The following is a 15,017-nucleotide window of genomic DNA, read 5'->3' as shown; positions in this document are numbered from 1 at the left end:
GGCCGCATTTGCGAATCGCTGGGCTGTGAACAAGCTTGAATTGAAAGAGTGTCGGCACTTCGGTGTGCCAAAGATACATATCTTTACCCCTCAAATCAGCTCGTGTTGATTTTTCTGCCGTGCATTGCACTTTTGAGCTCAGGTCCTAAACGAGAGTCACACACCACACACATGCACATTATTATCATTATCATCATTATTATGATAATGACTGTGAGCGAACGAATGCTGATGAAGCCTCATTGTCAATGTCGAAAGTTATGGTATTGGTTAAGGAAACCCAAGGTGCGATATGAAAAGTATTGCGTTCTGCTCTGGCATAGGATCCCAGCTTTAATATTAGGGGGATTCCCCTTCCAAGCAACGATGCGACAATCAACGGACATTGATTAACAACTGTATGTACATATGCATCTACAGTGGGTACACAGCAAGGCAGGCGCGATTAGATACAGGCCAGCGCCGAGCAGCGTAGACACCCAGTACCCTGCCACCCTCCGAGGGAAAGACAGAGTGATGAAGGGGGATCTGTGTGTGCGCATCCAATGAATTAATATTTCATTCTAGATCGCAGTTGTCTGCGTTAGTTGGGCACACACACACATAGTACATATATGCTGGCAGCGTTCCCATTCAATCTACTCGACGGCTGATGCACGCCAGTAGCCCCAGCTGGAAACTCCCGCAGATTCTGGAACGCAGAGGATGCGGGCTATCGGCGACAGGGGAATACTACTAAGCAGAAAGAGAAGGCGAGTTCATATTATTGCCAATTTAATGCAAGAAAAATAAAGAGAGTGGAGTGGGCGATGCCAAAGGCAGAAGAAAGAAAGGCCGTAAACCAAAAGAAGAAGGCCTGTCTCGCTCTCTCTCTCGTGGGAATTGACTTTGAATTTCGAATATTTCGGTATCTATTTTCATTGCGGCCAAAAACGGAGAGACGATTCCGTGTATTGCGATGCCAGCATCAACGAAAATAGATGCCCAAATGGAAGTGCAAACATCTCTGAGGGGAGGGGTGGAGTGTCGGGCGGGGGGCCGTGTGTCTTCTGTCAGTGTGTGATTGGATACTGCTTGCTGCTTTCTGCTCGATGGCTGACCCTAGAGCACGAGGTGCAGGCGTATCTGGAACACCAGCTGCTCGACGGTCTTCTTCAGGAGCGCCGCCAGGGACAGGATGAATCCCAGGAGGCTGAGGGAGAACAGGGGGTCATGAGCACGGCAAAGAAGACGAGCGTCTCGTCGCCCCGGGCATTGTCCATGCGCCACAGCAACTGGCGCTGGATGGTGCGCAGCTTGAACTTGCTGTTCCACAATCGGTGGCGCTTCGAGCCGACGGTTTCGTTGAAGCCCACGGTCTTCTCGACCAGCCAGAACACCGCGCAGCACAGCAGTTGCAGCACCAGCAGCACGACCTTGACCACAGCGGTCTCCAAGACGAGGTGGTACAAGGCCGCCATGTGCTGACGGTGCTCCGGCTGCATTGTGGAGAGCACGACTGCGCCGAGGGACTACAGCGGGGAGACCCTGGGGGAAGGGCCGTCGGAGAGCTCCTCCCACTCCGAGTCCGACTCGGTGCGCTCTATCGAGCTGAACTCGCTCTGGCTCTGACAGGTCTGGCTCTGACAGGAGCACGACTCCTCCTCTTGGTCCTCCTCGGTGGGCATCGAGTAGTCGCCTTCGTAGTCGCCCTCGTAGCGGTAGTCGGAATTCTCTTCGTGGGGGTCGTCGTAGTAGTCTCCGCGGCTGTCCGGAGAAGCGCCGCCTGTCCAGAGGGAGCTCAACACGGGCGGTGGTCCCATCGAAGCCATCTGTGGCAAAGCATTGAATCTGCAGGGGAGCCGGGGGTAAGTTATGTCCTGGGGGAAGGGGAGTCTGGGCTGCTGCCGCTCACCCCTCTGAATCTCCCATCGGAGGGAAGGTGGGGGGGTGAGCGTGACCTATTGGACCCATTGGGCGGGACAGCAGAGGACTGGTGTGGATTTGGCCTAGGAAGGGCATCGCATTGAGTCCATTCTTGTCGGCGGAACCTTCGGGGGGACCTGCAGCCCGGCTGCTGCTGCTGCTGCTGGTCGGTAAAGACGAAGGATCCCATGGATCCGAAAATACCCCGCGAGCGGGTGAATGGGGAACGTGGATTGTTAATAGTTGGATTCATCTTATTCGAGCACCTGTGAGGAAATATTCGTTCATGGGCTTTGTTTTGTATTTTTATTTTTATTTACTTTATGTTCCCTGTGCTTTCGATATTTGCTGCCGTTCTCTGTGTTGTGCCGCTCTCTCCAGATATTCGTACTGAATGATTTCCAGAGCCAGTTCTGAACGGCTCCCAGTGATAGTTCAGGGCCCACTTCGATGTTGTGTTTCGAATCACAGGTCAGGTGACGTACTTTCCCTGGGCAGAGCTGCGACTTGCAATAGTTGATCGGCTTTGTTGGTTTGGGATAGGACTTGCGATAAATACCATGCCACCATACTCCTTGGTGTGGCCGAAATGTTGGCTACCATTCTGGGATTAAGGAGTTAAGGGTTAAGGGTTAAGGAGAGTGGGGGAGGGGGGGGGTATATTTTTGCTTGGCTTTACATCTTCCTTAAGCTGCTGTTTTGTGTCACAGCCAACCTGTCATTTGTACATTGAATTGCTGCTCGAGAGGTCTCTTTGGAGTCCTCTGTTCCCCGTGTACAAATTTACATAAAATCACAGGAAGCACTTAGGATTAATAGGGGGCACTCATCCCCCTCTACTCCCTCTCCCCCTTTTGGTGGCGTCATGGGTTAAGCATTTGCTGTGTTCGGCATTCAATTTGTGGCTTGATTTCTTACCTTTTATGATGCGCTATACGGCTGTAATCCATGTAGGAAATGCACTTTGTTTATCCATTCAAAGGCGCTAGTCCTGTAATCCAAAAGGGCATCCAGTATATCCATTCGATGGAGCGCTCAAGCAGACCAGCCAGGCGGTTGACCAGAAGCTTAACGAGGCTTAAAATTTCCAAGAGGCCGCCAGCCGGCAAGTGTCATTGCAGTCCCTCCAGTCGACTCCACTCCAGTCCAGTTTTTTCCCAAACTGTGCGACGTGAATAACTTTGATGATTTCTTGGCCCAAAGGCGCCCACACAATATAAATACTCCTCCCTTTTTTGTCAATAAGTTTATTTTCAGTCGTTACATTTACGAATAACAGGCGAGTTTTTCTACTCAAATCAAATATTAAAATTAAAAAACGAAACAGTTATTGGTTGATGTCCTTCAGCTTCTCTTGATCAGTCTATTCAAGCCAAATCAAATATTAAAATTAAAAAACGAAACAGTTATTGGTTGATGTCCTTCAGCTTCTCTGCATCCGTCTTGGCGGCCCACAAGCGGCACCCAATTTTTTTATAGTCATCGCTGCACATGACTATCGCCATCAAATACTCGGCCGGCACCCCAGTTTCCTCTGATAGTCTTAACATGGTCACTTTTTTTTTCCTTAAAAACGGCAGCAATTTTTTGCATTGTCTTCGAATTCCTTGAAACCATACCTCTTATTGCTGTGTTATGTTGGTTCATTACGTGGTTTTCCAAGGTGCTCAACCTTCCAATCATTTTGCCGCATAGTTTGCATTTGCAGCCATGCACGGGGGGCGAAGCCTTAGGGGAAATCGGTGTTTTCAAATAGTCCTTTCCACTTTCAGTACTAAGAATGTCTTCAGTAAACATGTCTGGAGAATTAAGAAGTTATTATATGTAGTTTTTTTAAATTTTACTTATTTACTTACTTAAGTCCGGATCCTCCCGAACCTCCTGCTCCTGCTTCTCCTCCACGTGGTGCACTGGCTCAGACGAATCATATATTTCATCAGAAATAGTACACTCCATATCATTGACTGTATAATCAGAAATATTGTGAATATTGTCAGAAATGTTGTCAATATTCTCCTCAATATCGTGAGTTGTGGCCGACTCCTCCGTATGACCGTGCATATTGTTGTCAATATCCTCAATATCCTGAGTTGTGGCCGACTCCTCCGTATCACCGTGCATATTGTCAACATCCTCAATATCGTGAGTTGTGGCCGACTCCTCCGTATGACCGTTCATATTGTTGTCAATATCCTCAATATCCTGAGTTGTGGCCGACTCCTCCGTATCACCGTTCATATTGTTCTCAATATCCTCAATATCCTGAGATATCATCAGAACAGAAATATTCTGCACCGGAGTAACAGGCTCAGCATACTTCGCGTGCGTCGTCCCCGCTGAATGGAATACATTATTAGAAGAATATAATATAAATGTAACTAATTTACTTACCCTTACGTTGATGGTCCAAATTAATCACTCCTGCTGCACTTATGTCGCAAACTTGGGCTCCACCGAACGACAACGTCATGTTGGCAATTTCCTGTGCTTTCGGGCTTTGCACTTTCCGGCCTTGCAGATGGTCCCAGTATATCCCGCATAATACATTAACAAGGGCACTGTCCACCCCGTCAATTCTTACACCTCCCAAATTAATGTACATCTTTGTTTTATTTTGTGTTCTTTATTTATGTTTTAAATAACGGGGCATGTATGGTTTTGGTATTTACTCATCGCCGTTGGACAACCAAGTGTCTGCACTGCGCTCTGTAGTGCACAGTGTGTGCGACAGAGTGCTGGGACGCAGCACACCGAGAGCCGCGAGAAAAGTAGTTTGGTGGACTGCCGAACTACACTCCAAACGCCGAGAGGTCAGGAGACTGAGGCGAAGGCTCCAGGACGCTCGTCGGCACGAGACCGACGCAGCAGAGGAACTTGTGCTCGCGTTGAGGATCTCCTCAGCGCAGTACAAGAAGCTCATCCTGAGATCGAAGGAAGACAACTGGAACAGTGGCTACTCCATGCCTACTGACGATGCTCGCACTCCGGCCGGAGAAGAAACTTCGCCACAAGCTTGCTTCTCGGCATCCCAGCTCAAGGAGGCGGCGTAGTGCAGCATTCCACTCGACGTTGTCGAAGGCTCCCTTGAAGTCCACGAAGACTCCGAGCACGTATTTCGACCGGCTGGCCGAAACAGTACTCACGACGTGTTTCCAAGCATCCTCCACACAACGTCCTTGGCGAAAGCCAAATTGCCATCTGCAGCCATCCGGAATGGTGTCCTTCAGACGATTCACCATGATGCCCTCAAGCACTTTGCCCAGCACTGGCAACAGACAGATACCCCGATATGAGGTTGGATCGGTCCGGTCCTTATCGGGTCCCTTCAGAAGTGGAACCACCCTAGGATGCTTCCATTCCGTTGGGAAATACCCTGTCTCCAGGCAGCGGGAATACATCGCTGTCATGTGCTGAGGGATGGCACGCCACAATGCCTTGCAAATGGCACCTGTGATGCCGTCCATGCCGGGAGAGCGTCTGCTCTTCAACCTGGCGACGCATGCATCAACCTCGAAAGCTTCGAGGGCCGGTGGAGCCTCGATCGGGATGGCAATGTGTGCATTCGACTCCGCAACAGGAAAGAAGTTGCGAAGGAGCACACCCGCACAGTCGTGCCATGTTGCGACCAGCCTACCATCCGTTCGAAGGCATCCAATCTCCGTGCTCTTTTTGCGGCCTCGGCAAATCCTGTAGACGTGCCCCCATGGATCATCTCTGTTCTCTCCCACGAAGCGTCGCCAGTTGTCTTCCTTCGATCTCAGGATGAGCTTCTTGTACTGCGCTGAGGAGATCCTCAACGCGAGCACAAGTTCCTCTGCTGCGTCGGTCTCGTGCCGACGAGCGTCCTGGAGCCTTCGCCTCAGTCTCCTGACCTCTCGGCGTTTGGAGTGTAGTTCGGCAGTCCACCAAACTACTTTTCTCGCGGCTCTCGGTGTGCTGCGTCCCAGCACTCTGTCGCACACACTGTGCACTACAGAGCGCAGTGCAGACACTTGGTTGTCCAACGGCGATTCGGCGGTGTCTTCCGGTAATTCGGCTGTCTCCCTTACCACTTCCTCCTCGAACAATCGCCAGCGCGCATTGGAAAGCTTCCAGGACGGCACAGGAGCAATGGGCTCAACTGCGTCGTTCGGGTCAGTCGTCACCACAACATGGATCATGTTGTGATCGCTGGTGTCCCATTCCTTCACTTCCCAATCGTATGTGGCCCACATAGTCGCAGCTTGGTTGACGATTGTCACATCGATGTCGCTTTGGCCTCTACGGTTATCGAATGTAAATACCCGACTGGCTTCATTGAGCACGCCGGCTCTCATCTCGGTTATCCACTCAGACAGCAGCTCACCCCGTGCATAGTTAGCTTGCCCCCGATTGTGTCCGGAGAGCTTGCTAAACCACGCTGGGGATACTGCGTTCGCGTCGAGCCCAAAGATGACAGGAGTGCGGCTGCCCAGCAGCAGCACCGCATCTAAGTACCTGAGGTACGGCGCCAAGTCGGTGTCGAATTGGCAGTACACGGAGCATAGGAAGATTGAGCCGAATCTTCCCGTAACTCTGACGCATACTCCAAAATCCGTGGTAAGGGTCTCCATTGGCATGCAGATGGCGTCCGGTTCGTCGACGATGATAGCAGCTTTTCCTCGGCGGTCCTGGAATACTCGCATTCCAGAAGGAAGGCCGGTAATCCGCCCTGCTCCATCGACGTACGGCTCCTGGACCAGTGCGAACTGACGGCCAGAGCTGCGCATGATGGCTCCGAGTTCCATCACAGCCGCTCGGCCACGGCCACAATTAGCTTGGATGAAGCTAAACATTAATGTCTAGCTTGCACCCTCGCCAGTACCGCTGCGTAGATCGGGCACGCCGCTGACAGCATGGAATGTGCTGCAGGGTACCCCTTGAAGCGGCAGTTGCGGCAGTCCACGGGGTTGGGACACCGTGCAACGTTGTGGCCGTTCTGTCCACACCGGTGGCACACGTTCTCCTTAAGGCGACATTGCGACACCTTGTGGTCAAAGCCTGCACATCTGTGGCAGGCGTATGTTCGGACCAAGGAGCGGCAGCGGCATCTGAACCACTTTATGTACACGCATTCGTGCAACGCCTCCTGTGCCTTCGTGTCGACCTCTAGCGTCACGTTGATCGTGGCGCCGTCGGTGACCGACCAGGGTTTACTGCCCAGGTGAACCGACTTTTTAAATTCCGCGGCGGTCATGGTCTCCTCCAGGTTCTTCGCGAAGAGCTCCTCCATGAACTCTTCAGGTGTGATCGACGTGTCCACGTCATACACCACGACCTGAGGCTTGGTCTCCGGCCTCTTCTTGACCACCAGTCCTGCTTCGGCGAATTTGCTGCTGGCCACTACCTTCCTCAGTTCGCTCACTGAAGGGGTGCGAATAATCGCTCCTCCGCTCTTCAGCTCGCGAACCTCGTGAACGCGGACTCCAAGTGCCGGTACCACGGTCTTCTTTACACGCTCCACAAGCTCCTTGCTGGTCTCCTCCGGGTTCTTGCTCCTTATTAGAGCAGACCAGGTATCCCTAGGCCTTGGGATCGGTGCAGCGACGGCGCTCGGTGCGGGCAGGCCTGGGAAGGCTGTCGCATACGCAGCGGTTGTGACGGCGGTGGTGCCCGTGTGGGCAGCAGCAGCGGGTCTCGGTGGAGGCGGCATCCTTGCCCTCTCCTCCAGGCGCACCTTTTCTCCAGCCAGGGCCATGACCAACTCGTCGTACCGGTTGGTAGCGACGAGGATTCCTATGGAAGCCTCTGTCGGCATCAGCCCCTTCAGCACAGCCTCGTTCACCGCCATCCTGATCGCAGACATTTCCGCAATGATGGCCGAGTAGCCTGCCGCGACAATGCCAGTTGCCGGGCATGTGGCAGCGGCAGCGGTGGTGGCAGCGGTGGCAGCAGCGGTGGTGGCAGCGATGGTAGCAGCGGCGGCAGAGGTACTGGCAGCGGTGGTGGCAGCGGCAGCGGCGGCGCCAGAGGTGCCTGGAGCCTCCTCAAAGGGGAGCGATGGTGGCGGCGATCTCTCGGCAGGGATCGGCAGCTCTCCGGCTATCCCAATCCCAAGCCCGATCTTTTTGGCTCCCTTTTTGGCGGCTGAGGACTTCGGCCGACCCCGCCTGCGGGTGGGAACGCTCGACGACGAGCTCGCCCCTACACTAGCCAGGCTAGTGTCGCTGGCGTCGGCCTCCGTATCCACTTCCATACCCGGCTAGTTATGGCTCCCTCTATTGGCGTGACTCGACACTAAACGGCACTAGTGGAGACGCGAACCAAAAGTCTCGGCGGAGACACGAACCGCAAGTTCTAGCGGAGACTAAAACCGAAAGTTTTAGCGGGGACACCAACCGAAAAGCTCCGAACTCAAGCCAAAGCTTCGAACCAAAGCTTCGAACTCGAACGTGCTGACGAACTATTCCGACTTGTTGTCGAACTATTCGCACTTGTTGACGAACTAAGGTTCCGCACGTGGCTGTTTTTAGCGTTTATTTTACAAATATTAATTTGCAAATAGCTGCTCTGTTTTTCACCAAATTAACACGCGATTTCACTGGCGAACAGCGCGTGATCTCGCGGCAATTTTAATATGTTTTCCACTTGGAAAAATCACTTTTTACTTTTCTCGAACGACGGTATAGCGGACCGCTTGAAAAACACGTCTGCTTCGAGTGGCAGTCAAAAAGCAACTGAGTAGATAGGGACAGTAGGAATCTCGTTAATCCATTCATGCGCGTCACTAATTAGATGACGAGGCATTTGGCTACCTTAAGAGAGTCATAGTTACTCCCGCCGTTGACCCGCGCTTACTTGAATTTCTTCACTTTGACATTCAGAGCACTGGGCAGAAATCACATTGTGTCAACACCCGCTAGGGCCATCACAATGCTTTGTTTTAATTAGACAGTCGGATTCCCCAAGTCCGTGCCAGTTCTGAATTGATTGTTAATTGATAATCGTTATAATTAATAAGAACTAACTGGTTTAACCCAATTAGTATTCTTAAAAATTTTAGCAAGAAAGTTCCACAATTGGCTACGTAACTAAACTATCCGGGGAACAAGTAACTACCATAAATGATAGAAACTCTATTTACCCAGAACGAGCACATAAACCATGTTATTGTTTCCCAATCAAGCCCGACTATCTCAATCTTCAGAGCCAATCCTTATCCCGAAGTTACGGATCTAATTTGCCGACTTCCCTTACCTACATTATTCTATCGACTAGAGACTCTTCACCTTGGAGACCAGCTGCGGATATTGGTACGGCCTGTTGAGAAGTTTGCGTGTCCCCACCATAAATTTTCAAGGTCCGAGGAGAAAATATCGACACAACAGTATATGTCATGCTCTTCTAGCCCATCTACCATATCTCTCTGCGAAAGACTTCCATGGTAGTACGGCTATAAAACAGAAAAGAAAACTCTTCCGATATCTCTCGACGGCTTCTTTATGGTCGTTCCTGTTGCCAGGATGAGCACGAGGCCCATATTTAATAACAAACGGATACTCAACAGGTTACGGAATTGGAACCGTATTCCCTTTCGTTCAAAATTATTCAAGTATTTAAAAATCATAAAAGATTTGACAATATTACTCACTGATTTTTTACTTGAAAATTTTCGGCTTTCGCCTTGAACTTAGGACCGACTAACTCGTGATCAACCACTGTTCACACGAAACCCTTCTCCACTTCAGTCCTCCAAGGTCTCATTCGATTATTTGCTACTACCACCAAGATCTGTGCCAATGGCAGCTCCATGAAGGCTTACGCCAAACACTTCTACGCATACCATTGTACCTTCCTACTCACTAAAGTTTCAAAATTTATATCACAAGTAATATAAATCATCTACTTTAGCGGTAATGTATAGGTATACAACTTAAGCGCCATCCATTTTAAGGGCTAGTTGCTTCGGCAGGTGAGTTGTTACACACTCCTTAGCGGATTTCGACTTCCATGATCACCGTCCTGCTGTTTTAAGCAACCAACGCCTTTCATGGTTTCTGCATGAGTTGTTAATTTGGGCACCGTAACATTACGTTTGGTTCATCCCACAGCGCCAGTTCTGCTTACCAAAAGTGGCCCACTGGGCACATTATATCATAACCTTAAACTTCATATCAAGAAAGTTAAGGTTCTTACCCATTTAAAGTTTGAGAATAGGTTAAGATCGTTTCGACCCTAAGGCCTCTAATCATTCGCTTTACCAGATAAGATTATTTTATATAACATTAAAATGCACCAGCTATCCTGAGGGAAACTTCGGAAGGAACCAGCTACTAGATGGTTCGATTGGTCTTTCGCCCCTATACTCAATTCTGACAATCGATTTGCACGTCAGAACTGTTTCGGTCTTCCATCAGGGTTTCCCCTGACTTCAACCTGATCAAGTATAGTTCACCATCTTTCGGGTCACAGCATATATGCTCAAGGTACGTTCCAGTTAGAGGCATAAATAATATAAATATTATTATACATAACTATATAGAACGCCCCGGGATTGTGTTAATTATCTATAAATAGTTAAAAAACTAATCCCATTATTAGTCAAGTTAATTACGCTATTAGGTTTATCTCCCAATAACTTGCACATATGTTAGACTCCTTGGTCCGTGTTTCAAGACGGGTCCCGAAGGTATCCTGAATCTTTCGCATTGTTAATCATACAAATGCATATAATAAACACAAAAATCGATGATAATTATGCCATTATATAATTTCGAAAAATTAACGCACTGTATTAATTTTAATTTATCAACACTTTATCAAATTAATGACATTTATTCTATGTTAAAATGCAAGCATAATAATTTGAATAAACTATAAGTCATATTTTATGATAAATTTGTTATATGCTAATAGATTACAATGTCCTTATATGGAAAAAATGCACACTATTATTATAATATTTTAAAAATATTACAACTTTAATGATGAATTTTCCATAACGGATATTCAGGTTCATCGGGCTTAACCTCTAAGCAGTTTCACGTACTGTTTAACTCTCTATTCAGAGTTCTTTTCAACTTTCCCTCACGGTACTTGTTTACTATCGGTCTCATGGTTATATTTAGTTTTAGATGGAGTTTACCACCCACTTAGTGCTGCACTATCAAGCAACACGACTCTTTGGAAACATCATCTAGTAATCATTAACGTTATACGGGCCTGGCACCCTCTATGGGTAAATGGCCTCATTTAAGAAGGACTTAAATCGTTAATTTCTCATACTAGAATATTGACGTTCCATACACTGCATCTCACATTTGCCATATAGACAAAGTGACTTAGTGCTGAACTGATTTCTTTTCGCTCGCCGCTACTAAGAAAATCCTGGTTAGTTTCTTTTCCTCCCCTAATTAATATGCTTAAATTCAGGGGGTAGTCCCATATGAGTTGAGGTTGTATATACGTATATTAAAATTTTTAATGATAATTACACTATATTATTATATATAGAGCGTTCTCATAATGAAATCATTATAATATTCGTATTTTATAACGAACATCACGAAGTATATTAAATATATATATTTACAACAAAATTTCCTTTCGAAACATTAATAAGAGGCAATTCTAGATGAAAAAACTTTAATTATTTTTTTTATGCTAGACATTCCTCAGTATTATTTGATTCAAAAAGGACAAAAAAAAAATATTTTTCTTCGTTCTTCTCACACAAATATATACAACAATGAGAGATAATGCGTTTCCATTTAATATCAATATTATGAATGTATTATATCCAATAATATACAATATGCTTAAAAATTTCGTAAAATTTTTAAACAACTTATTTAGCATAGTCTTACAACCCTCAACCATATGTAGTCCAAGCAGCACTATAAAATTAATTAAAGTACCAAACAGCATGGACTGCGATATGCGTTCAAAATGTCGATGTTCATGTGTCCTGCAGTTCACACGATGACGCACAGTTTGCTGCGTTCTTCATCGACCCATGAGCCGAGTGATCCACCGCTTAGAGTGATTAAAATTTGTTTATTCATTTATTTGTCAGATATGTTTTTATTGAAAGAAATTAAAAATACACCATTTTACTGGCATATATCAATTCCTTCAATAAATTTTAATTTTATCCTAAAAGAATGTTGCGAAATGTCTTAGTTTTATATAAACGATATATTACCATATAGTTAAATAATATAATATGTATTTTGGTTTGTTTGATAATTATCAATTTATATAAAAGTATTAACCTGAAATCAGGTACAACATTGTACTTTTTAGGCTGTTGCATTAACCAATGTATGCCCATAACTATGATAGACAATACATATTCGCAACGCGTGCATACTATGGTACATATGCACACAGATTTTATAAATCAATATTATTGTAATAATATCATCAATATGTTTCTATATATTAATTGCTACAGACATAGAACACGATGTCATATGTATAGCTACTACTAAATGAGTATATTGGCAATATAATTAATATAAACATATAATATATACAACTGAATATATTTCATTTTACAATTATGATTTTATAAAAACATATTTTGTTTGGTAAATTGGCAATATATATATATTTTTGTTAACGGTAGAAACATACAATAATGATCCTTCCGCAGGTTCACCTACGGAAACCTTGTTACGACTTTTACTTCCTCTAAATAATCAAGTTCGGTCAACTTTTGCGAAACAACCGTAACACGCAAGGCGTCACAGTGATCACGTCCGGAGACCTCACTAAATAATTCAATCGGTAGTAGCGACGGGCGGTGTGTACAAAGGGCAGGGACGTAATCAATGCGAGTTAATGACTCACACTTACTGGGAATTCCAAGTTCATGTGAACAGTTTCAGTTCACAATCCCAAGCATGAAAGTGGTTCAGCGGTTTACCCGGACCTCTCGGTCTAGGAAATACACGTTGATACTTTCATTGTAGCGCGCGTGCAGCCCAGGACATCTAAGGGCATCACAGACCTGTTATTGCTCAATCTCATTATTGCTAGACGCAATTTGTCCATTTAAGAAGCTAGTGTCCTTATAATGGGACAAACCAACAGGTACGGCTCCACTTATATAAACACATTCAAACACAATAAACATTTTACTGCCACCATGAATGAAGGCTATATAAGCTTCAACACCATAATCCTGAAGATATCTATTTAATATATTTGAGTCTCGTTCGTTATCGGAATTAACCAGACAAATCACTCCACGAACTAAGAACGGCCATGCACCACCACCCATAGATTCGAGAAAGAGCTATCAATCTGTCTTACACACTTATGTTCGGACCTGGTAAGTTTTCCCGTGTTGAGTCAAATTAAGCCGCAGGCTCCACTCCTGGTGGTGCCCTTCCGTCAATTCCTTTAAGTTTCAGCTTTGCAACCATACTTCCCCCGGAGCCCAAAAGCTTTGGTTTCCCGGGAAGCGACTGAGAGAGCCATAAAAGTAGCTACACCCAATTGCTAGCTGGCATCGTTTATGGTTAGAACTAGGGCGGTATCTGATCGCCTTCGAACCTCTAACTTTCGTTCTTGATTAATGAAAACATCTTTGGCAAATGCTTTCGCTTAAGTTAGTCTTACGACGGTCCAAGAATTTCACCTCTCGCGTCGTAATACTAATGCCCCCAAACTGCTTCTATTAATCATTACCTCTTGATCTGAAAACCAATGAAAGCAGAACAGAGGTCTTATTTCATTATCCCATGCACAGAATATTCAGGCATTTGAAGCCTGCTTTAAGCACTCTAATTTGTTCAAAGTAATTGTACCGGCCCACAATAACACTCGATGAAGAGCACTAATGCAGGTTTTTAAATAGGAGGAATATATAAAAAAATACAAGTACTTAATTATATATAAGAACTCCACCGGTAATACGCTTACATACATAAAGGTATAGTACTAACTACAATTGTAAGTTGTACTACCCGTATGAAGCACAAGTTCAACTACGAACGTTTTAACCGCAACAACTTTAATATACGCTATTGGAGCTGGAATTACCGCGGCTGCTGGCACCAGACTTGCCCTCCAATTGGTCCTTGTTAAAGGATTTAAAGTGTACTCATTCCAATTACAGGGCCTCGGATATGAGTCCTGTATTGTTATTTTTCGTCACTACCTCCCCGAGCTGGGAGTGGGTAATTTACGCGCCTGCTGCCTTCCTTAGATGTGGTAGCCGTTTCTCAGGCTCCCTCTCCGGAATCGAACCCTGATTCCCCGTTACCCGTTGCAACCATGGTAGTCCTAGATACTACCATCAAAAGTTGATAGGGCAGACATTTGAAAGATCTGTCGTCGGTACAAGACCATACGATCTGCATGTTATCTAGAGTTCAACCAATGTAACGATCTTGCGATCGCTTGGTTTTAGCCTAATAAAAGCACACGTCCCATAAGGTCCGTGTTTTAATTGCATGTATTAGCTCTAGAATTACCACAGTTATCCAAGTAACTGTTAACGATCTAAGGAACCATAACTGATATAATGAGCCTTTTGCGGTTTCACTTTTAATTCGTGTGTACTTAGACATGCATGGCTTAATCTTTGAGACAAGCATATAACTACTGGCAGGATCAACCAGAATAATGTTTTCGTTTCGTGCGCATACGCTCACATATGTAAATATTTGACAACTCAATAATACTTTTGAATAAAAACAATAAAAAAAAAATATTTTTTATCAACAGTTTATGAGAATTTGTTAAACGATTGTGGCCATTTTTATATAGCATTCACATTCGCCATTTTTCTCTATATAAATATATATTTTATTATATAAATATATAATTTTTTTTTCGTTCAAAAATATCTTTTTATTTGCACTTAATATATTATCACACGTATATAGGCTTAAACCAATATAAATTGTGTTTAAACTATGTATTTTGACAACAAATTTAAAATTTATCCAATTTCGTATGCGTTTTTTGTGATATACATTAAATAAAACCAAACACATGAGTTCATGTGGAATGGAATTTATATATTTTGGCAATATTTGAATTTGCATATAAATCGCTTTGATTATATGCTGGTACATTGGTGAAATGGTACTCATACAATATTTAATCATATAAGACCATTTCCAAAAATTCACGATAAT

At 45.4% G+C, this 15,017-nt stretch overlaps 1 protein-coding gene, 2 non-coding genes and 1 pseudogene across 3 annotated transcripts; all 4 read right to left on the bottom strand.

Annotated features, from left to right (window-relative positions):
- Positions 1-1,489: 1,489 nt before the first annotated feature.
- Positions 1,490-2,041, bottom strand: LOC117191934. Its single transcript, XM_033396682.1, has 2 exons — positions 1,895-2,041; positions 1,490-1,830 (listed from the first exon to the last, which is right to left on the bottom strand). Exons 1-2 carry the CDS (start codon positions 1,999-2,001, stop codon positions 1,512-1,514), a joined length of 426 nt encoding a protein of 141 aa, XP_033252573.1. The 5' UTR covers positions 2,002-2,041; the 3' UTR covers positions 1,490-1,511.
- Positions 2,042-8,540: 6,499 nt separating this feature from the next.
- On the bottom strand, positions 8,541-11,322 carry LOC117192133 (annotated as a pseudogene).
- Positions 11,323-11,728: 406 nt separating this feature from the next.
- Positions 11,729-11,907, bottom strand: LOC117192115. The gene has a single exon (XR_004474213.1). It is a non-coding gene; the product is annotated as a 5.8S ribosomal RNA (ribosomal RNA).
- A 596-nt stretch (positions 11,908-12,503) lies between these two features.
- Positions 12,504-14,498, bottom strand: LOC117192125. Its single transcript, XR_004474221.1, has one exon. It is a non-coding gene; the product is annotated as a small subunit ribosomal RNA (ribosomal RNA).
- Between the last annotated feature and the right edge of the window lie 519 nt (positions 14,499-15,017).

Source organism: Drosophila miranda (genome assembly GCF_003369915.1).
Source record: "Drosophila miranda strain MSH22 chromosome Y unlocalized genomic scaffold, D.miranda_PacBio2.1 Contig_Y1_pilon, whole genome shotgun sequence".
NCBI lineage: Eukaryota > Metazoa > Arthropoda > Insecta > Diptera > Drosophilidae > Drosophila > Drosophila miranda.
This window is presented reverse-complemented; position numbering and strand designations above follow the sequence as displayed.